Source organism: Danio rerio, chromosome 16 (genome assembly GCF_052040795.2).
Source record: "Danio rerio strain M-AB ecotype USA chromosome 16, GRCz13ab, whole genome shotgun sequence".
NCBI lineage: Eukaryota > Metazoa > Chordata > Actinopteri > Cypriniformes > Danionidae > Danio > Danio rerio.
The window spans coordinates 41,242,503-41,269,380 of NC_141036.1; the positions used below are offsets into that span (position 1 = coordinate 41,242,503).

General features: G+C 37.9%; 2 protein-coding genes across 14 annotated transcripts in view; one reads left to right on the forward strand and one right to left on the reverse strand.

Annotated features, from left to right (window-relative positions):
- The window catches only part of LOC141378254 (uncharacterized), a 30,735-nt gene extending 6,857 nt beyond the window's left edge, over nucleotides 1–23,878 (forward strand). For 4 of the 9 annotated variants that reach the window (XM_087287447.1, XM_087287448.1, XM_087287451.1 and 1 more), the window contains 12 exons: nucleotides 7,705–7,876; nucleotides 13,792–13,947; nucleotides 14,312–14,455; nucleotides 14,596–14,721; nucleotides 15,220–15,363; nucleotides 15,492–15,617; nucleotides 16,181–16,453; nucleotides 16,600–16,694; nucleotides 16,809–16,859; nucleotides 18,391–18,778; nucleotides 19,521–19,685; nucleotides 21,490–23,878. In XM_087287447.1, coding sequence (XP_087143573.1) covers nucleotides 13,917–13,947; nucleotides 14,312–14,455; nucleotides 14,596–14,721; nucleotides 15,220–15,363; nucleotides 15,492–15,617; nucleotides 16,181–16,453; nucleotides 16,600–16,694; nucleotides 16,809–16,859; nucleotides 18,391–18,778; nucleotides 19,521–19,685; nucleotides 21,490–21,587 — 1,641 coding nt within the window. In that variant the 5' untranslated portion in view covers nucleotides 7,705–7,876; nucleotides 13,792–13,916 and the 3' untranslated portion in view covers nucleotides 21,588–23,878. Of the gene's footprint in view, nucleotides 1–7,704; nucleotides 7,877–8,187; nucleotides 8,306–8,374; nucleotides 8,462–11,820; nucleotides 13,693–13,791; nucleotides 13,948–14,311; nucleotides 14,456–14,595; nucleotides 14,722–15,219; nucleotides 15,364–15,491; nucleotides 15,618–16,180; nucleotides 16,454–16,599; nucleotides 16,695–16,808; nucleotides 16,860–18,390; nucleotides 18,779–19,520; nucleotides 19,686–21,489 lie in introns of those variants that run through there. The other 5 variants (XM_087287445.1, XM_087287446.1, XM_087287444.1 and 2 more) reach the window with 4 other exon arrangements.
- The window catches only part of LOC141378265 (serine/threonine-protein kinase pim-2-like), a 65,646-nt gene that overhangs the window by 28,972 nt on the left and 9,796 nt on the right, over nucleotides 1–26,878 (reverse strand). For 4 of the 5 annotated variants that reach the window (XR_015511757.1, XR_015511756.1, XR_015511755.1 and 1 more), the window contains one exon: nucleotides 26,066–26,146. The gene's annotated coding sequence lies outside the window, so the exon portion shown is untranslated. Of the gene's footprint in view, nucleotides 1–15,519; nucleotides 15,657–26,065; nucleotides 26,147–26,878 lie in introns of those variants that run through there. The other variant, XR_015511758.1, reaches the window with a different exon arrangement.

Genomic DNA, 26,878 nt, shown 5'->3' on the forward strand with positions numbered 1-26,878 from the left:
GATCAGCTGGACCAATTGGACCTTATATCTCTGCTCTCTCACATGGCTCCTTTCTGGTTTCCTGCACAGATATCGCTTTGCACATAGCAATTATTTGTTTCTTCATAAAAGTCCCTACTATATTAGACATCTTTGCAAACCATTCCAAGAGGTTATGTGCATGGTTATATGTGAGATTATATGCCAGGTTTTATGCAAAGTTTCATGTGGTTTCTTGCAAGGGTCATGCGGTTTCTTGCAAGGTTTCTTTCAAGGGTCGACCCAATAGCAGTTCATGCGATGCGGTGTTAGATGCTTGTTTCTGTCAGTTTCCATGCCATCACTCACCAATGCACTTGTAAACACATTAATCCCATTAAGTTTATTATTTTCAAATATTTCATTGAGCGTTGGTCTTGATGGATCATCTTCACCTCTTTCAGCCATTTCTGGTAACTGAGCATAATACAATTATTCTCTCTTTTGCTTTATTCATAATTTTTCATACTTCTTTAGATGTTTTTATTTATTGATCATTCATTAACTTCATGAATGCAAACCCATTATGAACTTATTTCTGAAGGCATTTCAAAATTTAGGAAATACTTCTCTTGTCACAGATGTAATAACTGTTCCTGCTTCATAATTTGCTTCTAGTATTACTCCAATCATCTACTCATCATAGTTTCTTAACAGTGCTTGTTTACAGAATAATTCTCTATCTAGTCAACACCAAAAACAGTCATCATCTCACTGTTTGGAGCAATGGTCTCCACTCAAGTCTTTTAATTGAACTAGAGCTCTGTGAAGCTGTAGATAATTCAATCATCCACATATTGTGACAGTGTCCATACTATGATCTTCTCCCTTATTATAACCCTTTATGCATTCTGGTGTATACAGTATATGCTATTCACCAAGCTACACAAGTACAAACAAGTTTCTACCCTCCTCTGGTAGTTACCTAAAATAAACTCAATAGAAACCAAACCACTTGAAATATTTATCATCCAAAAGAACATATCTTTACATACAATATTAACTTCAGCTGGAAAATCTTTTCTTATTGATTTTCTTAAATCATAACCTAAACATTAAGCCTCTTTTATCTGTCTTGATTAACCATTTATTTTAACTATCAAATTAACTTCAATTAAATATTATTAGTTACTTATAATTTATTACTACTTTAAATTTAAATAGAAATGTCTAGGACAGATTGCATATTACATTATCTAGATGTTTCTATTAGTGCTCCTATTTTTACACAAACTTTTCAATAGTGTTTAATACCTATTTCAGCATTTAGTGGTTTTCTTTATGGGCAAATCTACATCTGATTTAATTTTAACCCTGACTATGCTGGCTGATTTTATCTGCATCTCAGTCCTGTAATGACAATCATTTAGTTGGAATTTGACACTTCTTTCTTTTACTAATCAATTTTCAGAGCTATATATTAATTCCTTTTTCGTCCTAATTTATGGTACTGTCTTTTGGCTAACATTTATTTCTTAAGGCATTCTCATTAAACTAGTTGTTCATACAATTTTGATGCACTTTTTTATCAGCTGACTAAAACTTACTGTATGTTTTGTAAATTTCTCTTTGCTCTGTTTTAACTATTATTCCTTAATATTTTTTTTCAAATTATTTTTCACATATGTTTTCATGTGAAACAATATCTTTTTCTTAAACACTTTTCTCTTTCAATTTTTCTTATAGTAATTTAGAACTGTTACTTTTTGACCTTATCATGTCCTATGAATTCATTAAAATTGTTGTTTCAATCTTCTCTTTAACTATAAATAATTTTTCTAGATTTGAATTTTTCCAGTTTTCAATATCCAATCTTGATTTAGGTCATTCACAATAATATTATGCTTAGATATTATTGCCTTATCAAAAGCTTTTTCTTTTTCTTTAGTTAGTCTGCTGCATTGTAATTTATCATTCTATGTTTAAGGAACTTTTTGATTAAACCAATTGAAACTTAAACCTAAATTATTTAACATTCATCATAATATATTATTTAACAATACACATTTAAAGTTTCATCTTAAAATGTAGCTTTTTCAGTCCTCAGTAAAACCTGAGTATGCAGTGCCTGCATCACTGCTGTAGCATGTCACAAGTGTCAACAGCCATTTTGCTCATTGTGTTTTTCAAACACCTTTCCATTTGCCAGTGTACTCAGAGATGTCTGGTAGGTACAAGACTACAGTCCCCCAAAGTTCATCCCTATGTCTTCTTAATTAATATATATAGAATTTAGCTCATGACTTAATAAAATATATATATATATATATTTTTTTCCATTTTTTCATTCATCAAATAAAGACTCCTTTTGTAGTTTAACAACTTATTTTCTCTAATTATTTTTCATTCTCAATCATTTTTATCATATGTAAATATGCTTAATTTTCTATTTGTTAAATGTTCTTATAATTAATTTCTTTGGCTTCAGATTGTGCTTCACTTATTTTTCCTAATCTTATTCTAGTGTTTCCTCACTAGTTACATTACATCTTACACTATTTTAATTTCTCTAACATTTCCATACCTGTTTTAATTCAACAGTACTATATGGTGGCCTAATGTCTAATATACCTGTTCAAAATCCTTACTGCAATAGCTTCAAGTTCATAGTACTATTTTAACTCCCCATGTTTGTTTACTTTAAGCATTTTTCCTATCTGAAATGCAATTTTTAATTCTCAATTACCTTTTAAGTACATAAAATATTAACTATATAATTTTTGAACTCACTATTATGTTCTTTCATTTCTCCTCAGTGTCTATGCTTTACATCTGACTCACTGCTTTTACTACAAATATCTGTTGGCTCAGATGACAGCCTGTAGCTGACTTTAAAACAGATGACAACAGTCAACTTACTCCACAACAATTTTTTATTGCACTTAAACATAATTTTATCTTTTAAAGCCAAATCTTGTTTTCTTCAAAATGTTGCTGTTTTTTCTAATTTTTATCTTATATTACTTTATAATATATATTTTTAAACATCTTCTCTTTTAATTCTATTAAACAATGTTTGGACTTCTTTTTTCTCCATTTTCCTATGCTTCTTTTCCTTTTCAAAAATTAGCATTTTTGTCTCTTAGATTTTCCTAATTCATTTTTTTAAGCTTATTTTCCTTAAACATTTGATCATTAACTCTTCAATTAATCAATATTCATTAAAGTTTTTTCTTCTAATTCTTTATTTACTCAAATTATTAACATATCTTTTTTTATCAATATAACTTAATTTTTTTCCTGATCAATATAACTATTAATCTCCATATGTAGTTATTTCCATGCTTCAATTTTTTTATTTCTTAATATTTATTAGTATAGCTTCTAGTTGCATTTTTATTAACACTTTTTATTTATTAAATCTTGTTCTATCATGTATATTTTCTTATTTCATTTATCTTATTACATTACTTTATATTTCTATTTATTTAATACCTTATAATATATCTTTACTCTTTAGCTTCTATCTGTCCTGTGAAACTTTTGTTCTTAAAATAGACAGATTCTTACCACTCCTGAAGCAGACCTTCTTCCAGACTGTCGACATGTCAGGAATTTCAGTCCCCTCTCTGCCTATAGTTCATACTTAAAAACACTTCAAACACACAGAGATTATTCAGAAAAATGTTTAACTCGTATATTCTTGTTTTTAGTCTGTGTCTTTCAAATGCAATATGATCTCAATTAATTTTATGAGGCTTAAACCTCCTCTGTATCACAATATCTTCCCTCAACTGCATCACTCTCTATCTTATTGTTCATAAAATCACACAACATATGCAGTCCTTCTTTTATATTATAATATAAAACGATAATTCTTTTAAACTCACTCTTATTGCAAACATACTTCTAAACACAATCATACTTCTCACTCGTCCTAACCTCATCTCTTACACTGTGTAACCTGAACCTCACCTCTATTCTAGTCTCTCTAGATCAAAGGTGATAGCTTCTAAGCACCCCAGCAACACAGACAAATACACAAATACTTACAATTACATAAATACACCTCACTCCTCTTGAGTGACCTGTCCGAGCAGCCTCTAACCTTAGAGCTATAACCACAGAATTCTCCACTACACTCCTCTTGAGTGACCTGTTACTTCTGCTCCCGTCTTTACTGTTCTTCAGTAAAAATAGCATTTCACAGGATTCTTGCCTTTTTTCCCCCAGCCTCCTGAATAATAATATTTATCATTATTAAAACAGAACGGGTACTCCGAGGTCTTTGCGCGCTTCTCTCTACTTTATTAATCTGCTTTAATCTCTTAACTGTCACCACACTTTAAGAACTTCCTTTTAAAACTTAAAAATGCTCTAGGCATAATCTTCATCATTAAAAAATTTCCCAAACATGAGTAACAGTTACTAGTTAACGTTTATCCTATCCGTCAAGGCCCTCTTAGGAAAACACAGATCATTTGCATGCAAATTGTTATTTTCTTCTGGTATTCAAAACCCCATTGTTTTCCTTTTATATCTTTACTTTTACTTTTTTAGTTTTACTTGTAGTTCTTTATAGCTGGAGAAACAGTTCAAGTGACTTTTTACCGTTACAAGCAGGTCCTTGGTAGAAAAAACACAAACGTATAAGCGAAAATTGCTTACCGTTTTTTATCGTGGCCACATATTTGTGTTTTTCCTCCAAGCCTCAGCATGTCCAGTGTCACCTGTCTATCTCTTTCCAGCCGCACGTGCGGGCGCCATTTGTCGTAAATATTGACTTCTCATCAATTACAAATTATCAGACCAGAGGTTTTGAATATCAGAAAATAGACTTTATTCTCCATAATAAAGCCGAGAAAGAGCAGAGCAGACCCCAGAGCATTCTGAAGTCTCTCCTGGACACCTTCCAAAGTCTCTCCTGCTCCTTCTCCTTTATTTATGTTTTTGACACACCCCTATGTGTCTCTTTTTAACTTTTGACCATTTTTGAATAGGTTTTCTAGTCTAAGGGGTCCTGCTATTCTTGGCTCTCAGCCCACTAGCTCATGTCAACAGAGATGTTACAGGTCTATGTCAGCAAATTATAGATGCAACTTATGCAAAGGAACTAAGTGTTTACATACATTGTTATGATAGGATAATAACTTGATAATATGTTACTCATTCTAACTTCTGACACATATAGCTTCATAGAAGTATTTAACATAAATAATCAGTGCTTTACATATTCAGTTATTCTACACAATCAGTCACTCAGCCTTCTCCTAGTGTTGCTCCTGTGCAGGCATACTCATCTTACACAGACATATCACTGTATTTTTAACACAGGCTGGCATGTTTGCTGCAAACACTACATACATTTTGTGAAGAGAAAATTAACTGCTTTACACTTAGAAAATACTTCATACAGAGAGAATAAAATCTTCTTCACTCATAGCGCGTCACGCAAACACCGCCCACAGAACGTCCCCGAATCAAACGTCACACAACCCGCCCACTTCAGTGGGAATCAGGACAGGCAGATAAAGCACACCATAGAATTATCACGAAACGAAACCATTAAAATGAAGACAACCGAAACAAACAAATGACACGTTACTGTACAGCATTACATGAAATGTCTATACGCACAGACCTGTGTATTTCCATTCATTACATTTTAGTCGCCGACCGACTGTTGGCATTGTGCATCGAGTGCTCTCGCCACTAACGGAGGGACCCAACACAGAGAGCGCACACATCCATAATATAAAGCCACAGAAATTCTCGTTTATAACTCGATATGGCATGTATTTTATAACATCCTCGTTTTGATAGACATCGTGTTAAGTGTTTCCGGCACAAGAGCGAGTAGCCTAATAAAATATAGCCATATTTGTTGCGCTCGGCAGCTATTCACTAAAGCTCTTCATTTAAAGTTTCATTTATAAATTTAACCACATCATATAAAAACATAAACAGTTGTTTGAGGATAAAGAACACATTTTGTGTTTGGACTTTCCCCCGATGCGTTTAAAGCAGCGAGCGCTGCGCAGGACTGAGTGACAGAAAAAAAGGTAGGAAAGATTCTGCTTTCACTCACCCAAATGATGCTCTGTTTGCGCGATTTGATTAATATCATCGCAACCAAATACTTTATAAATAATATTTCAAACCTTCTCCGGTGTTAATTGTTTTTAGAAAATATCGAAAATCTTTTTTTTCCAGACAGGTCTTTGTAAAATGAAAGTTAGGATATAAGTGGCTTTAAAACGGTTTGATTTATGTATTGTATATAGGCTACCTACATATAGCTAGCTTTTGTTTATTTTATATTGGTTTATTTATTTAATGCGATTTATATATATATATATATATATATATATATATATATATATATATATATATATATATATATATATATATCCGATATTTGTAATTCTTTAAATTATATTTCAATATAGCTTAGGCTATTTTATCTAGATATGACACTATATTGTTTAAAGTCTATGAAAGTGGGCATGTAATTTGTTAAGTTTTATGTCTTTCTGTTGTATTTATATTGTGTATTATCTCCAAAATAAATACAGAAAAAAGCCGCTCGCGGCATAACAGAGCTGTGAAGGAGCGCTCTTGCCCGGTCTCACACACACATACAGGCATTTAAACGCGCACAAACAAACATTTTACCCTTGACAAAAACTCTGGAAAACCTTTACTGTCTGCTGTATCTTTAATATGGTGTAAAGATTATTATGCGTTATTGAAACATAAAGGGGGACGCAGCAAAGAACGTCACTATAAATTTAAACTACTTTATTATTTTATGCAGCAGCCTTACATTTTAAAAGGGAAACATAAGGGTGATCATACGCAAAAAGATCCCAGACTATAAGGCTAGATGTTTTCTTTCCCTTATTTCTTTATTTGTTTGGCGCATGTGCTCATGTGCAACCAGAAAACTGCCCGCCTCTCCTTTCACTCCGCCCGAAGCCCCAGCGGGCCCTCCTTGGCCCAAGGCAGGGCCGGAGTGGGACTCTTTTTCAGCCCTGGAGTTTTAAGCCTTAGACCGGCCCACCGCAGTTCACGACTGACTATATTAAAATAAGGTCATTTCCAATTCAGTTTCTAATTACACTATCACGTCTTTTTTTTTTTTTTTTTTTTTTGAGAAAACAGCTGCTTTAGAACTTTAAATGTTCAAAAACCCTAACAGTATTATATGTCTTAACAATAAAACTATAATTAAAAAAAAAAAAAACATACTCAGACAAGAATCAAACCCGGATCGGCAGCGTCGTAATCTAACGTGCTAACCACTGGACCACAACTGTTGTATATGAAGGACTGACTCATCAGTAATATCATCATTAACCTGTAGGCAGAGCAGAGCTCCGGTAAAATAATGAATAAGAAGACTGTAGTCAAGTAAGTAAATAAATTAATTTAAAAAGTGTGACTGCTGAGAGCAACAGATTCTGGAGCTAGGGACACCGGCCCTCGCGGCCAAAAAACGGACCGGCCCACCGGGAATTCTCCCGGTCCTCCCGATTAGCCAAACTGGGCCTGGCCCAAGGTATTTGGCGGGCCTAATAAGGCCGGCCGCTGGCCCCAAGAAAGCCCCGCTTTGGCCCGATTAGGCCCCGGAAATGACAGTGGAAACGCGACTGGCCTTGACTTGCTCGCTTTAGGCGCGATAGTGGAAACGCAGCTAATGACTCCCTGTGCTAATGTCTGTGTCTCTCTGTCTCTCCTCTCTAGCGGACTCCAGCAGTTGACCGATCCTTCACCAGAACTCTCACTCAAACTCACATTCTCCCTGGAGCACCAGAGCACCTATCCACTGAAGAGCACCATATTCATCTCATTTCACGTACTTCACTATATAAATAAATCACCCTCCGGAGACCTGTTTGTAACACCAACGCTTTGTGTATGTGTTTTTCCTCTGACTCGCCACAATAGTCAAAATAAGTTCATGTGACTTAAGTTGTTCAATTATAATTATATGAAGCTAAACAAAAATAACTTTATTCAACGATTTATCTATGGGAGGATTAGAAAGCTCTTGGATTAAATGCAAAATATCTTCATTTGTAGATAATTAATGACAGAATTTCAATTTTTGGGTGAACTAAACCTTTAAGCAGCTGTAAGCCTCACAAATACGTAAAATTAATTGACTGAAAACTGCTTGAACTTTATTAAAACTGTTTGCACTAATATATTGTGTTAACTACACAGAGGCATGCAGCAGTGGCAACGTCAAAAGAAAGCTTCCCCTAAATCGAGACTAAAGGTTACTTTCTTTGGGGAAGCAGGCACAGACTCTGGTGCCCTACGCAAAGACAGTAGCTAACAGGTCATAATAATTTCGAAGAGGAATTTCAGATCAGATTTCTTTAATTACAACGTCATTTCTGTTGTGCAGTAATGTTAGCAGAGATCGAAGACCGATTGTTCATCTGTGGTGCAGACAAAAGAGGAAAGAGTCCCCTCTACAGCATTAACAGCGTAGGTCAGAATTACTTCAGGTGTGCAGTTTTGATTACAGGTTGTGAATCACATGTATTACTGTTGAACTGTTGATGTCACATGCACTAATTTACAGATATTCTTATTTACCTTTCGGGACCTTGAACATGACAGAAGAAGGTGAGGGAACAGACCCCGAAATGCAGACAAGCTGAAGGCCGATATCAAAGCAACTTGGGCTACAATAGTACCTCAACTTTGTCGAAGGCCGATCGCCTCCATATTGAGGACATAATACAGTACATTAACACATTTTTCAGAAGGCCAGCGTGTGTTTAAGATCCGTTTTATTGGTCAAATGAAATATGCTAATTTTGTGAAATACTGGATTTGAGTTTTTTCATGTTTATCCATAATCATTTAAATTGAAACAAAGGATTGAAATACTTCATTTTGTGTGTTGTGAACTAATAACACATAAGTTAAACTTTTTAAAACAAATTATTCCAATTTTTTTGGCACATACCTGTAGTCTGACCTGTCACCTAAAACGTTTTTGCCATGGCAAACCCTACCAGGAGCATCAGCCCCCAAAAACATAGCTGTAGGATCACTCAGGCAGTGTTTCAGACACAATTTTCTTATTGCTCCCTAATCTCAAAATCTGCAAGAGTAGAGGGATTTGACGCGACCGCCATTTTTAAAAGTGAAATCGAATAGGAAGAAAATGGGAAGAAATCCAGAAGTATTGCTTGGAGTTACTAGGAACGTTGTGCACTTGGCTGTATATCTTATCAGGGAAGAGAACGTGACACAAATTTATCATTTCACTGCCTTCTGAGTGACCCAAAGGTCCGTTCTGAATGAACAGTGAAAATAAAAAGGGATGTCAGAGCTCATTTTCAGCTAAGTTAAGGAAAATGGGACTAGTTAGCTAACCTTTCCCAAACACATTTTAGATGCCATTTATCAAACTTGAGTTAATAAAACAGAAATGACTGGCCGTGAAGGTCATCAGTTCACCCACCGCTGTTTACTGAGTGCAAACACAGATGAGGGATCCACTTGATGACTCGAATGATCTTCGTGGCTGCTTCACGCTTCAGTGTTCGTGTGTCTGGGCCCTGTCATACACCCGGTTTAAGGTGTGATGCAACTGTTGTTTGCTAGTTTCAGCTGGACATTTTGACGTTTTGCAGCACGCTGTTTAAATAGCAAATACATTTGCGTACTGCTCTAAAAAAGGAGGTGTGCTGAGGCGCATTGTTGGCACGTTGCTATTTTGAGGAACTAAACTGTTCAATAGACCAGCTGAGAGGAGGTCTAAAGTCCAGCGCAGAGCGAGTCAGTTGTGCATATTGCTTAAACATTGCTTAATACACACAGGATGTGCAGCAATACGCAAATATCTTTACCAATATTATTTATTATATGCAGATTATATTTGTTTTATTAAAAACCAGCTTCGATTTGCCCACCTGTCAACTCACCGGGTTACATAGGCTGAAGCAGGCAAGCCCCCACAGTGTTTACCTGCTGCCATGAACTGAAGTCTAGGAGTTCTTGAGTGTGTTACTCTTAAAGAGACTGTGATGTTGTTTGATGCCTAATCTGCTTTTAATGGGTTACATTAAACTCACTGAATGATATTAAAGTGATGTTTACACACTATTTCTGCATTTTGAAATATCAGCAACAGCTTGAGGTTTGTGTTGTCAATGCAATGTTTACAGTTCTGGTCTTATACTTCTGGGTTTCTTCCCACTGCAGCCTCGCTTTGGTTCTTCAAAATGGTGACTGCGTGAAATAAGCGTATGGCAAAAATCGTATTAGCAGTGTGGTGCAAAATGTCTTTATTTATAGTGCCCTGACCTTTTAATAGCAGGGGAACTGCTATAGAATGTCTCGTACCATCACAACGGTCAAGTATGTTTGACATGCTTTTCTCTCTATTTGCCACTTGCTTTTCTTTTCTTTTGCTGCCTGCTGTTCATTCAATCAACAAATTGCAACCAGTCAAGCACCAAAATCAACTTTCACTTCAAGTTGAGTGAAACCCTCTTTCGCTTGTATGAAACGCGCACTGTCATTGGACAGAAAGAAAACCACAGCTGATTAAAGCGGGAGTTTGAAGATCAGCAAAGTGACTCAGATGACAGGGACTCATTAGCTTTAGTTGATTTCTGTTGTAGAATTTCTCATCTGGGTTATCACTGTCTGTAGAGAAACGTTTTGCAGTTGAGGGGTGACGTTACTGCTGTCTGAATGTCCATCATCATCAGTCAGTCAAGTAGTCTTTATACATTTCCCGAAGGCGATTTGGTTGCAGCATACACGCATGTCACACATAATACTCAAAGCACATAATACAATACAAAATTCTACCCTAAATTCAAAAACGTTACAGCTGAGGGGATGAATGAAAGTTTAAACTGATTTGTTTTACTAATAGGAGTTCTGTATCGATTACTTAAAGGGAGAAGATAAAACTCGTGGTGCATGAACAAACATGCATGGCCCGAGGGGTCCATTCCTCCTCCTCATCTTCCCTTAACTGCGCTATGGCACTTTAATTGCCGACTATTATTATGTTTATGACATTTTAACGACACTTTTTTTCTATTTTTCCCCCCTCTTTTGTTTTTGACACCTAAAAATACACAGACATTGTTGATAGTTCACCGGTTAGGAATTATTGTAAAAATACCCATAATCTATTTTAAGATGCCATTTAATGTCACTAATTAGATTCATTTAATCATTCAAATGTTCTGTGTTTGCATTGTAGTAGGTATGGATTGTATAGATGACATTACACGAATCTGACATGACTGTTCGGGATTGAATAATGCACCTTTTACACCTGTTGGGTCAAATCTGCATTTTCAACATAATTTATTTGTAACATAAAGAATGAATTATTAAGTAATTATGCTTAGTTTCAATCAAGAAAACCTTTATTTAATACAATTAGTAACATTTACAGTTGTATTCTTACTATAACATCTTGAATTTAGCGAACAGTTTCCAGCCAAAATGCATGCGAGCAACTCAATGAGCGCGGACATTTTGGAAAGGTCAAAAAAGCTCTTCCACTGCCTGCAGTGTCATTAAAATCCACAAGAGGGCAAAATACACGTATCAAAGTATATACAGCAGGCTTTCAATCAAACGAATGCTCAGGTTTATAATATACAGATCTTATAAACTTGTGTATTAAAGATAATACGCGCTGCTTTATAGGGTAAAGGTCACAGACCCTCGCGAAAGACGACTCGTTGCTTGGCAACAGCAGAACGCGTTCTAACGGTTGTAGAGGGTCTGCAGGCGCGCGCAAACTCAGCTTCAGTAATCTGCTGGAACAAGAAATGAAGGTTGATTGTAAAAGTTGTTCCGAGTCTCGGTCGATAAACACATCGAGCAAAACAGTTGAGCGATTTCAGAAGATGTCTACAAGACCTTTCGAGATTCTAGCGGAAATGGAAAGTTGTAAGACTTTGACGGGTAAGTCCAGACACTAAGAACACATGTGTTTCGTATTTGCCTGTTTTATATGTCAATTTTTGATACTAAAACTCTACTTTTACACTGTAAAATAACTTGTGTACTTATTTTGGATTAATAAATACAATCATACACTGCCGTAAGCCCGTCTGACAGTAGCTTTAACCCATTTGTGTGTACGTTCAGGTGTCTGTTATCCCGGCGCTGCTGTTTAGCCGAAATATGGCGATCATAACTCGATAACCTGACGGTACACAGAGGTGTTTTCAGAGCATAGTGAATATAAATGCAGATTCAGTGTTTTAGTGAACAACATCAGTCTATTTAATACAATAAACACCAGAGTAAAATGCAGATAACCTACTAACTCTTACTTGAGTCAGAGTCAAACTCTTCCTAACGAATATATAATGATATACAGGCGTGTAGCCAGCCTGGGGGGAAATAGGGCTTCTTTTTCTAAAAAAAAATGTGGACCTTTTTGTATTTATTCGCCTTATGTTTCTCTTAATAATGATATTATAATACTGCATTTTAGTGACATTTTAAGCACTGCTTTTAGCTGGATTAGCTTGATGGATGGTCATCATAATAGCACTTTAAGATACCAAAAAAAAACTGTTTGCTAAATATAAAGAATTAAGAAATATGAAAAAAAAACTTATTTTAAAAATACAAATTATTATAACCTCCTGGGGCTGGAGTGTCCACATATGTGGACGGCACATTTAAGCTCTTAAGTGGCTATTTAAAATACTTTGAATGTTTTATATTTTCTTACAGGCATACATTGTCATCCTGCAACTGTTTTCAGCATATGAAATGTCCCAAACCCTATTCTGAACTTTCAGAAATGGGGGAAAAATTAGTTTTTACCCTCTGGTAGTCATGTTGCTATGTTATATATGCATTCAAAAACATTCAGGAAAGGGTTTTATGTAAATTCAGACCACGAGTCCACATATATGGACACCATGTTTCTCTAAAAGTACATCATATCAAAAGATGATACTTAGATTTTTATTCTACTTAGGTTCCAATAAGCCCAAATAGCAAATAGAAATAAAAAAATGCATGTAAAAATCATCTTGGCCCTTAAGAGGATATCATATATAATTTAAAAAAAAGAGTTAAAGTTTTAAATGAAAAAAATTGTGGTCTTTTGTCATTTAATGAGAAAATAAACTGGCAAGCACATTGAACTTTCCTCAGTCAGAATTCGTCCTTCTAAAACAATAATATTAATAATGCAGAGCTTCACTTTTTGAAGGTTTATGGATAACAAAAATAGCCCAATTAGTATTAATATTACCTTGAACATGGGCCGCTTTTGGCTTCAAAACCTTCATAGTGTTTTTTTTCTTCTTCAAGAATAAGGTCCAAGATTCAGAATAAACGTTGGGCTACTTGTAGTGAAAGATGACTTCACTTTTGTCATATTGTATGTTGTCTTGCTGGATGAGGATGTTTGACTCATGAAAAATATTAGTTTGCATACTGATTAGCTGAAGTCACACTGATGTGACGTCAACAGATGATTCGGCTTTTTTCAACAGGTTATTTTCACAATTTATGATGGTGTAGGAGCCAAAATAGGACAAATGAGGTTATGTATAGGACAAATTCTGTACTATCCCCTCCCCCCACACTCTGGCTACGGGCCTGAAATATGACAGAAGCATGAAATTATTTACAAACTTGCTGCTGTAAATCTGAGTGTTTGATATTTATAATCTGCACCGCTAAGAACTTCATTTGACTATTTAAAAGGTGATTTTTTCTCAATGTTAGGATTTTTTTATGAAATATTGACAATAAAAATCAAGATTGAGATTTAGAGTTTATTGTTCGTTGTGTTTTAATCCACAGTAGGAGGAAGAGGAGTGAAGAGGAAAGCGGATGATGATTTTCACAGTATTTTAGGTGAAGGCAAACCATACGCTCTGCGGAAACGCATCAGAGTTGCAGAGCTGGAGAACACAAGAGACACAGAGATGAGCAGCTATCAAGAGAAAACCAGCTCAGGTGTGTCTCCATCAAAACTTGTACAGCTTCAGCACCATACATTTATCACCACTGAAGATTCTGAAACATGAAGCAGGGTGCAAAGTGTTTCACTCAGTTAGCTGCTAAATCCAGTGAGCATGCGGAGTTTTTGGCCACTAGGCAACAATACAGTGTCTGGATCAAAGTGATTGATTTATCTATTATGGCCAAAATCAATACAATATTATATTATGATCATGCTCCATCAAGTTGAACACTTTCTACTGTAAACATGTCAGAACTCAGATGTTGATTTGAACTTAATTCGGCCACTTTAAAGGGGATTTTCTCAATCTTTATATTCTGAAGAGTGTATTGTTCATTGTGTTGTCATCCACATTAGGAGGAAGAGGAGTGAAGCGGAAAGCGGATGATGATTTTCACAGTGTTTTAGGTGAAGGTAAACCTTATGCACTGCGCAAACGCATCAAAGTTGCTGAGCTGGAGAACACAAGAGTGGACGCCGACACAGAGGCGTCCAGCTCAGGTCAGTCCACTCTTTATGACTGGAGAAATACTGGAAAACTGGAGCACTGCTGCCATTCGTTAAATCCCAGAGTAAAATAAATGCCAATTAATGAAATAATCGATTATTAATAATTCATTATTGACTGTAATCCACATCAGGAGGAAGAGGAGTGAAGAGGAAAGCGGATGATGATTTTCACAGTGTTTTAGGTGAAGGTAAACCTTATGCACTGCGGAAACGCATCAGAGCTGCTGAGACGTCCAGCGATGAGAACAGCAGCTCAGGTCAGTCTCCCGTTACAGAATCACACTTTTCTACAGTTTCATCACTTAAAATTCATAATACAGAGGCAAGCTGCAAAGTATTTTAATCAGTTAGCTGCTAAAGCAATGGCAGAAATACACGGTATGTGTGAAAATTATCCACTTTTATTTGTGCCAAAAAAATCATTCAAATAGGGCGACGCGGTGGTGCTGTGGGTAGCATGTTCTCCTCACAGATAGAAGGTCGCTGGTTTGAACCTCGGCTGGGTCAGTTGGTGTTTCTGTGTGGAGTTTGCATGTTCTCCCCATGTTGGCATGGGTTCCCCCACAGTCCAAACTATTTTCTACAATGTAGATTGTGTCAAAGCAGCTTAACATAGAAGTTGTAGTAAATTGAAACTGTGTCAGTCCAGTTTTCAGAGTTGAAAACAAACGTGAAAAAGCTTCATTACTGGCATAAAAAATAAATGATTCTTAAGATTAGGAGTGTATTGTTCATTGTGTTGTCATCCACATTAGGAGGAAGAGGAGTGAAGCGGAAAGCAGATGATGCTTTTCAGAGTGTTTCTGGTGGAGGTAAACCATCTGCCCACCGGAAACGCATCAGAGTTGCTGAGCTGGAGAAAACAAGTGTAGACGCCGACACAGAGGCGTCCAGCTCAGGTCAGTCCACTCTTAATGACTGGAAAACTGGAGCACTGCTGCCATTTGTTGAATCCCAGAGTAAAATAAATGGCAATATTGAAATAATCGATTATTAATAATTCATTATTGACTGTAATCCACATCAGGAGGAAGAGGAGTGAAGAGGAAAGCGGATGATGATTTGCAGAGTGATTCTGATGGAGTCAAACCATACGCTCTGCGGAAACGCATCAAAGCAGCAGAGACGTCCAGCGATGAGAACAGCCGCTCAGGTCAGTGTCCCGTCACTCTTCTACAGTTGCTGCTCTGTGCTGTCAAATAAAACACAAACATATTAAAACCTCGCTAAACAAACAGAGCAGAAATAGAGGATGTGTGACGTCATTAACATGAACACACACACTGGCTGTGTCTAAAATCACACGCTTCCATACTAAATAGTACATTAAGACAGTATGTGAGCCGAGTAGTATGTCTGACCTCACAGTATTTGACAAACAGCATGTGAGAAGTACCCGGATGACCTACTACTACTGGAGAGATTCTGAAGTGTGCATCCAGTGGACACTACACTGTCCCATAATGCACTGCGAGATCATTCATGAATCACTCCTCTAGTGGATTTTGGAGATTTTGATAATAAAAGTCTCACATAATGTGCCTTTAAACCTGTGAATGATGCAGTATTGTGCAAAGTATTTCTCAGTAGAGCTTCATGACAAAACATCTGGAAAGTAGTAGCACTGCTGCCATTTAAACAGATCCCCAAATACAATAAATGCCAATTAATGAAAGAACTGATCATTAATAATGCATTGTTGACTGGAATCCACAGAAGCTCCAAGAGCACTGAAGAGGAAGGCTGGATGTCTGGATCAGGACACAGTTGCTGCAAAACGAGTGAAAACAGCCCAGATCCAACATGGCGGCAGCAGCAAAACTGCAGCAGAAGACAGAAGCTCAGCTAAAGACAGCAGCTCAGCTAAAGACAGCAGCTCAGCTAAAGACAGCAGCTCAGCTAAAGACAGCAGCTCAGCTGAAGACAGCAGCTCAGCTAAAGACAGCAGCTCAGCTAAAGACAGCAGCTCAGCTAAAGACAGCAGCTCAGGTTCGTCTTCTGCCGTAATGTTTTCTGTCTAATCTGCAGGGTTTTGTTTTATTTTTCAGAGTTTTACAGAATTTTCTCATGATTAGATTGAGCAGAAGAGTAACAGGAGTGAGCAAATGTCATAAATGTGATGTGTTTTTCTCCAGGATCTTTACTTGACAGATATGTGCTTGGGAAGAAGCTGGGAGAGGGATACCATGGCACTGTCTATCTGGCTACACGGAAATCTGACGGCCAGAAGGTAACATTCAATTTTCCTTTGTGTGTGTGTGTGTGTGTGTGTGTGTGTGTGTGTGTGTGTGTGATCAGACATCTCTCTGGTTGAATAAGTTTTGACTTTATGCTTTTTTTGCAGGTTGCCATAAAAATTGTGACTAAAAAGCTTCTGGGAACGCGGTACCCGATGGTAAGTTTGCATACTCTACTGAAAATATCTGAAGAGAAGTGATGAACTCCAAGTTTAGTCATGTTTTCATGTTGTGTATTGAAAGGTACACGTGTAAACAACACGCTTTATGGAAAAGACTGAAACTGGACGTGTTTAGTCATTTCCAGAAATCCTGTTTTGACTGAATATTAAAGAGTTTCTGGACATTTCTAATATTGGGGGTTATCAGCTTTAGTAGATGAACTGTGGAGCACAACACCAGTCATAATGTCTGAAACTGATATTTGTGGATCGTCTGAAAGATCAATAAAGAAGCTTGTCAATAATGTTTGCTTTGTTAGAACAATATTTGATGAGAGATGCGGCTGTTTGACCATCTGGAAGGTGAAAAACATCTGAGTATTGAGAAAATCAGCTTTAAAGTGAATAACTTCAACTAAGTCCCGCATATTTCCATGTAAACTACATATGATAATAATACCACATCGATAAGAAATGCACAAACATATACTGAAACTAAATCTTTAATTAAAGTCAGAATTGAGAGTTTTCCTAAAAATAAAACCGCATGACAAAAGACTGGTGTAGTGGTCCAGGGGCACATGTAGTGTTGAGTTTGAGTTCATATGTGAACATAGCTCTGTTTCCATCCACCTGTTTCATGCACATTTAGGATTCCGTTGAACGATGCTTTCACTAAGCTTGCGTTTCTGCTCATACAAGTAAACAACTTGTTGTGTTTGTTGCGATGGGCATTGTCGCTGTCCACTTAGGAAATACAACCCGTTAGGTTCTCTCCGCCACTCCGCAAGCTTACGAGCTGTGTGTGCGCCTGAGTCTGTATTGTGAGCTGTGTGTGTGCGCTCAGCGCGAGCCTCTACTGAACGGGCGTGCTCAGCCGAGAACTGCGAAGGCTTTTATACTTGACGCACTCGCCGTTGTACTATTGGGCAGAAACATGAGCATTCCTAATGTCAGATTTCCTACTGTGCAGACTAATTTCGCAAATTAGAAAAGGTTGGTCAGTTAATTATTCTAATGTTAGTAATGTTTATTCAGCAATAATTCTCCAGAACCGAAAGCAGAACCGTTAACGTCAGAGTTTTTCCTATACTTCGGTCTTTTATAATTTAGCACCGATACCAATAAAGTACAGAGTTCTGGTACCCATCTCAAGCCTCAGTCCTCCGTCAGTCTGTCATCACAGTGCTTCAGTATTCTTCTTCTTCTATTATTATTCCCTCCAGAACTGTCTTGAGCATCTGTCTCTAAAAGCCACCGCATTCACCGCGCTCATTGTGTTTAGTCTTGGTCTTCTGAGGCGAAACTCATTTCTCTGACTGATATTTGCCGCCAGTTTATAATTCAGTGATGATTTAGTTCTCTTGGACTCATTGATGGAAACGCTGCTTTATTCTTTTATATGATCTGCCAGTTTTGCACATTTAATCTGCATCTTTGGATGGAAACACAGCTATAGACACATAACAATGTCATTTATATATAAGACATTCACATCTAACCTTTTCCTGACTTGTTTTTTCTCTAGTGGACAAATACATCTACTATATATGTGATCCCAGAAGCACGTCATATGATGTTTCTCAAGGAACCTCCGCTCTGCCCGCACGTCATAGAGCTGTACGAGTACGCCGTGGAGGGAAGGAAACACTACCTGGTCATGGAGTACGCGTCCTCGTACATAACCTTGGGGAAGTTCATCAGGAAGAACAATGGCCGCTTGAGCGAGAGTGTTGCCCGGCAGCTGATCATGCAGCTCATTATTGCTGCACAGCGCTGCCTTGAACATGGCATACACCATGATGACATACATCTAGAAAACATCCTGGTCAATCCAAAGACCCTGCAGCTCAAGCTGATTGATTTTGGCTACAGTTTTTTTATTCCAAAAACCTACTGGAGATCCCCCTATCTGGGTGAGTTGGCTTTTTAGTGCTGCTTATTAAAGGGAAAGTTCACACAAAAATGAAGATAGTTTTAGTAATGAATAACTCTCATGTCGTCCTGAACCCCTGAGAGCCCTGAACACAAATGAAGATATTTTAGATGAAATCTGAGAGCTCCATAGACAGCAAGGGTCTATAAAAGGACCCAAAGCATCCTCAAAACAGACCGTATGCCTTCAGTGGATCAATCAGAGCATTATCAGACTCTGAGAATACTTTTAAATAAAGACTTCAGTGAACAGGTTCTCACCCTCAGTGTCAGTATATTGCGCACGTTCAGGACAGCTCTGAGGCTTTCACGCATGTTGCTCTCAGTTGCACTGCTGATGTATCATCTCGGATGCGCCTGTGCTTTCTTCAAATTAGAGGAGGTCATCAGCGGTGTACGCCACCGCACAGAGCTCTTCTGAGTGTGCGCAATATACTGACACTGAGGACAAGAAACTGTTCAATAAAGTCATGATTTCCAGTTGAACCACTGAAGGCATATATGGTTAGAGAGCTCTCGCGTTTCTTCTAAAACATCTTCATTTGTGTTCAGAAGCTGAATGAAAGTCTCAGGGGTTTAGGACGACATGAGGCTGAGTTATTAATAAGAGAATGACATTTTTGGGTGAACTGACCCTTCATCTGTAACCTCCTGTGCATGTATGCTGATGTCAGGAGGGCAAACATATTGTGAATTACTAACATGAAAATCTCTCTTTTGCAGGAGTAACGAGATACCGTAAAAAGGAGGGGGAACACTTCACATATCTTTTTTGTGCTATCCATTCGTATGTCAGTGATGTTGTACGAGTGCTGTCACATATGGTCAATGGATATCGCTGTTTCTCCAGATATGGACGTCCACGATGTCACCCCAGTTTGTCAGCAGGTGAGAAAACAACACTACACAGTGACAGAAGCTCTCAGTGAATGCTCTCACTTTAATATCGAGTGACATCAGAATTAGTTTTATTGCCAAAAAAAATCTATCCATCTATTAAATTAATCAATCTATTAAAGAAACGTTGACTAGAATTCTGCATTATAGGCTTAAATTATAGAGAGAGATAACAGATGAACCGAGACTGCATCAGATCATGAGGTAGATCAGTGTTGATCTTTCTTTCGAGCTGTCAATGCGGAAATGAACAAAACAACAGGCCTAATAGAACATATTATAAGATTAAAATATGGAAAATTTATCAGATGGTAACTTTTCCTACTAGATAAACTGCTCTCTGTAATATTTCAGCATGTTTTTACTTTCATATTAGACATGAAACGCACATTTGCCGGTAGGAATGACATCTCATCCTGCTCATCATTCTTCGTTAAACCGAATGTATGGCTATTACACAATCATAAGACACTGTGATATAGCGTGGTTCGTTAGCTTGTTGGATCGCTTTGTTTTCTCACTACAATCGATCCACTCAATCGAACAGAGAACACCTCATTCAGGCAATCTTGGACCGATTGATTAGGCGCGGTTCCGAGTGCGATTGCTGGATTCACTTATGCCAAACAAACCGCACAAACGAGGGAAACGAGACAGATTCCGTAACAAACGTTTATGTGTGAAAGCACCCTAAGATTGTACTTGCATGCACTTGACAGACGGTCACAGCCAAACTTTTATGACAAGGCAGCACTGGCTTGATCGGCCAGTAACCATTCTGTTCACTGGCCCGAGCGTATCGCAGGCTGGCTCCAGGCCATTGCAGGCCATTGGGCAGTCCTTATTGTCAAGCCCTGAACTGTGTAAATAATTATTGATAAAATGCTTATATTAGCCGCTGTTTGTTTACCTTCAAGCTCCGCTTAAGTTGCGTGATGTGTGCATGTAAAGCAGCTGGTGAGCGCCAGCACACATATTATGTACATCTCAACATACAAAAGTGTTCCTCTATATGTTTTCATCAAAGTTGTTCACAATACTCGTCCATCCACAGAATTTGTAATGTCGTCAAATGTGTAAACACGAAGCTGCTGTTCGTGCTTCTGCTTTGGATGTCTCTGGGACAAAGCAGCTGCATGAATGCTAAAGCTTTAAATAAATGTGAAGCCATCAACAAAAGCCCGACCGCTTCTCTGTGTACAAACACAAGCGCTGCCGTTTAGAGCTTATTTCCGGTGAATGATGTCAGAATTTACCGGTATTTTGGAATTGATGTGTGAATATTCTTTATGGGAAAAATTCCAGAACATCTTTGCCTTTGTCAACAGTGTTTTTCTTTTTTATTTACCGGCAAAGTCGTTCCAGTAATTTTCTGGATATTTACTGGTATTACTGTGTGAAAGGGGCTTAAGACAAGTTAAAGTACTATTGCAGCAGATTTGACTGAATCTCTGACTCTGTCATGTATTTGATATTATAGCTCATAGTAACATGTGTTAGCTACCTCATCCATTTCTGACCGTATTTGCGACTTGGTTGATCCTCGTTGGCTCCAGATAAAGCACACATCCAATGAAAGCTTCAGCGATGGTTACCGAGTTGCTATGGTTAAGGCTAATATTTGCGTGTGGCGCATTCATCTAGAACTGATTATGACTGACTGAAACTGGATTTAATGATTTCATTCCAGCCAATCAGAATCAAGAATTTCACCAGAACACTGAATAAATCTCTGTGCTGTATCATCATCAAGAGCATCCATGACTAACATAATCTCTTTTTAATATTTCCACAGATTGCCGGGATCTGTTTAAGTGGGTGATCGGTTTCCGTCCTGAAACTGGACCTGTTTTAGAGGAGATTTTGGAGCACAAGTGGTTCAGCATGACGTAGAGGCCATCATCAGCAGGAAACGGTTTCATTCTTCCATGTTTGATGTTTGTCATTTGTTGTTTTCCGCTTCTGCTTCCCAAATGCTGCACTTCCTCCTGCGAGGGTTGTAGTCTGAGTTGCATGTAAATGAGGGCCGGTTGAAGCATCCCTATTGGTCCACCAGCTCTAGACCGACAGCTCCTCCTCCAGCCAATCAGGTGAGGAAGGAAGCTGATGTCAGTCTAATGGCGGCCGATGCGCACAGGCGACGACGGAGATTGAGTGTTAGCGCTAATCCTCAGCTGGGGTAGAATGTGTCTGCGGCAGGACAGCATTAATAGTTGAAATAAGGAAAGCAGGTTGATTGACGTTTAGACAGGACGTCGTGTTTTATATGAACTGGGTTAGCACCGACTGTAGAGTAAATAGTCATATTAAGGGAAATAGTCACAGATGAATCAATCAAACTGCTGGATTTATTAGCATACTGGTGTGCTTTATTTCTCTAGCTGTAGGAGTAATAGTGAAAGATAAAGTCTGCATATCATTACTGTAGTGCGTCAATACTTTATAAAGACAGGAAGCCTAGATTAGACAGTGCTCGTAGCTCTAACGGGACTTTAGGCAGGTTTAAGTGAGATAAGCGCATATAACAGGGGCGTCGCGGGCCGGTTTTGAAGGCGTTTTCTCTTTAACAGAGATAGGCTAGGGTGGTGTAGATGGCGCTGACGGGGCAGGATTATATGGGCCGATACGCTAGATATAAGAGCCTCCTGCCACAGACAGATTTTAGCCCAGCTGTGGATTTGTCAGATCTGATGAGGATTATTTCTAGTGCTGCTGCTCACACCTTTCTGCTTTCTTCTTCTTCTCACTTGTTCTCCAAGCGAGCGCTGGATTTCTGCAAATGAGCTTTAACATAAACCAGTAGCTGAAGGGGTTTAATGGAGACATTTTGAACAGCAGGGTTTGCTAAATAACAGCGCTTTAGTGAAGACTGGGACATTTAGAGATTAGTTACGGACACAAGTGTAGTTTAGAGTATGACTTTAATAGATGTTTATTGATATTAATCAGCTTATTATTGATGATGTTTAGTTTATTTCTGCTCGTGTTCTTTAGATTATGTGCTGGAAATCCTGTGCTTGTTTGGAGAAAATCTTTGGTCCTCATTGATGAAACATCAGTAAATATTGGAGGAAGTTAGTGATAGTTAAAGGTTTGATAGTTAAACGTGTTCATTAATGAAGGATAATCAGTCAGGGTTAGGGTTTAGGGTTAGACATACTCAACATAGAGGAGTAATCATCTTTACTAATGAGGACAGACCTCACCTCTTTCTTTCTGTTTTCTTTCTTTCTTTCTTTCTTTCCCAGTTCCCTCTAAACACCTGATTTTTTGTTTTTAGAGTTAGGTTATGGTTAGGATGTTTGTTAGGGTTATGGTTGGGTTAGGGTTATGGTTGGGTTAGGTTTTGGTTAGGGTTGGTTTATGGTTGGGTTATGGGTTAATTATTTTTTGCTTTATGTTTAGTTTTAGTCTCTCCTCTTTCTTCTTCTCTGTCACTGTTGTGTGATCACTGCAGATTGTTATTTAAGAGCGATTGGTAATTATTATACACTTCTCTGTCCTCGCCTGTGCGTATCGACCATCATTAGAGTGACGTCAGCTTTTCTCCTCGCCTGATTGGCTGGAGAAGGAAGCTGTCAATCTAGAGCTAATGGGCCAATGGGGAGGCTTCAGCCGGCCCTCATTTGCATGCAGCTCTGACTGCGACACTCGCAGGAGGAAGTGCACAATGTGGAAAGCAGAAGCGGAAAACAGCATCATGTCAAAAAACAATGGAAGTATGAATTCCTGATGATCTGATTTGGTCACTGACCACATGTGTGCTGCTCTTCTATCATTTCTGTGAAATTGAGACTGTACGCAGAGCGGCCTGCGAACCCCATGGAGTGTGTTGAAGCTGTTTTCTGCTGATCAAACTGTAAACTATTGTCTTCAATAAACTGTATCTCTGACTCCTGCTCTTTGTTCATCACACCGGCTCCTTGCATTAACACAAGTCAAATCCTTCACCGTATGATACGGCATGTTTATTGTACATATCGCTGTCAATTTCACATTATGCTGTTTTTTTTTTTGTTTTTTGTTTTATTTAGTATGCTGTTGTATTTGCACTGTTTGTGTTTTGCACTGTCATTTTATTTGCACTATCTGTATTTTGTACAGTCTGGAGCCAGCACCTAAGCTTTCCACTCATCATAGCACACTGCTGCTGATGATGTGACAATAAAAGTGATTTGATTTGATTTGGACTGTAATGCTCTCAAAACATGCCTGAACTACTTTATCTGTGTGTTGATCTGACAATAAGTGTGAACACAACACAAAACAACACAGAGAAGATCTGTTTTACAGACTGCAGACTTAGTTTAGCCTTTATAGAACAATATTGATGCGTCATGTAACGTTTAACCTATCAAAGGCTTTAAGTCCAAGCGGAATCTGACATAAGTGAAGTCATCTTTCACCACTGACCTGTACTGTTGTTAAATAGAGAAAACATTTCACAAGTAACTTTTAGAAGTCTTGGACCTTATTCTAGAAAGAAAAAAAATGAACGATAGAAAAAAGTGTGAAGCAGCAAAAGTGGCCCATATTAAAGTTAATTATAATAATTTGGCTATTGTTGTTATTCATGCATTTTCAAATGTACAATATTTTACAAAAGCTCGGTCCTGGAGGGCCGGTGTCCTGGAGAGTTTATCTCCAACTTGCTTCAACAAACTTGCCAGGAAGTTTCTAGTATATCTAGTAAGAGCTTAATTAGCTGTTCAGGTGTGTCTGAATAGGGTTGGAGCTAAACTCTTCTGGACACTGGCCCTCCAGGGCCGAGTTTGGACACCCCTGCTCTACTTTATTCATTCATTTATTTTATTTTCGAGATTTGTTGATCTGGGTCGCCGCAGTGGAATGAACCCCCAACTTATCAAGCACGTTTTACGCGGCAGATGCCCTCCCAGCTGCAACCCATCACTGGAAAGCACCCATATACTCTCATTCACACTCGTACACTATGGACAATTTTAGCTTACCCAATTCAGCTGTACCACATGTCTTGCCTCAAGACGGTCGCCGGTTTGAGCCTCGGGTGGGTCAGATGGCGTTTCTGTGTGGAGTTTGCATGTTCTCCCTGTGTTCGAGTGGGTTTCCTCCAAGTGCTCTGGTTTCCCCCACAAGTCCAAACACATGCGGTACAGGTGAATTTGGTAAGCTAAATTGGCCGTAGTGTATTAGTGTGATGGGTGTTTCCCAGTGATGGGTTGCACCTGGAAGGTTAATAAAGGGACTAAGCTGAAAAGAAAATAAATAAATGATGTTTTAATTATTCAATATTCAAATGGCCAAATTCTGCAATGTTATCTGGATGCAGCCTTTATGATGCAAGCTGAGATTGCATCAATCAGCGATGCAATGTCAGACACAGTGAGTGCACTAAATGGAGTGAGTGACGTCACAGTGACGGGTGGGGTTAGGTGAGCACATTAAATAGCATTGGATGCAGCTCAGATTGCACAGCACCAGGTCTGCATCCAGACCCCTCTCAAACTCTGACTGAGGAAAGTTGAATGTGCTGCTCAGGATATTTGCCTAATAAATGACATTAGGCCAATAATTTAAAACTTTAACAGATCTTTTTTTGCTAATGACATAAAATGTAATAAATTTGTATTTTAAAAATCTTTTCTTTTTTATTTATATTTCGTTATTTAAATCTTTTGGAAATATTTTTACACATCAAAGAGTGTGGTATAACGACCATCCGACAAGCTAATCCAGCAATAAACAGTGCTGAAAATGTCTCAAAATGCAGTATTTAAGCCTAATAAATAAATAGAAAATGAGGCGAATAACTGCAAAAAGGTTCACTTTTTTGGGAAAAGCAACCACCTCTTTCACCAGGCTGGCTACGGGCCTGACTAAAGTAACTTACTACAACATATATGAAATATTCTCTAACTTGCCTATAATAACTTAGATTCAACAATATGTGTCTTTCTTCTTTGGATAAAAATATTTAATACTAATTTTAAAAAGAGGAAAAATCAAGCGAATATTTGCATATTTTTGCAATAGTTTGCTTGAATTTAATTGTATTATCTTTTCATTGTCTAAATGTTCAGTGACTAAAATATTATTGTAACATATATCTGTTTAATAAATCTATTTTCTTAAAATGCACCTAATTACACAGCCAATATACACTGAGAAATGGAGGAACATACTCATTTTCAGATGGATGGGTAAAATGGAGGCTCTTCAAAAGTATGTGGTGACATAACCAATTTCTAATATGGGTTTCTAGAAACAAGTGATGTAACAACTTCCCTCTTGACATAAATCATCACCGATTTGCCAAAGAGCATAGAATCTAATATAACATATTTAACCATAGATTCTGTGCTCTTAACATGTGTTAATTAAAAAGTGCTTACCTGTTGTCGAGATGGAGATTGGTGACCGGAAGTTCCAAAGGTGGAAGAAAGATGTGCATCTTTGAGTAAGCAGACATTTCACTGTCAGTAGACAAGAGAAGTGTGTCAATAATCGCAGAAATGTCCTCTTGGAGTATCAAATCACTGCTTTGTTCGCTAGATTTATCCAATATTCCGTTATTGGCCGCCGTTGAGACTCTCGCAAGTACTCGGCTCTGAACAGCTACCGTCACCGAGGATCATCGTGATTATTCCGGTCAAGAAGTGAGAGAAAAACACGTCCCAGATAAGGTAAAACCAAACGTTATTATACGACATCCAACAGTATGAACTTACTTAAAGAAACCGTACTTTTGAGTGTGTAACGCAAGCTTTAGGACAAACTACCGTTATTCCTCTTTAACGGACCGTTATGTTGCCTAGTTACGAGACCTGTCAATCATCTTCTCACGTCATCCTCGGCAGCGGGATAATTTTTCATTCAGAAATTAATGGCCAAACACATCTTTAATAAAGTTTACATTGTTGTTCCTGATAAAATATAACGTGGAAAATGTTGTTTAAATAGTTTTCCAGTATTCAAATCTTTACTGACGCTTTTCTACTACACTCTTATCCGCTTGTTAAGTGTGACGTCACGCGGAGCGGCTTCCGGGTCCATTTTTTAAGTTTTTTTTTTACAGCATCAATGTTGTAATGTAATTAAAATACATTCAGTTAAATAAACGTTGGCATTCATTAGTTGCTCAAGCGTAAAACGAGATAAAAAGTCGTTTACTCGCACGCGCCCGTCAGAATCGGCTGGCTAGCGCA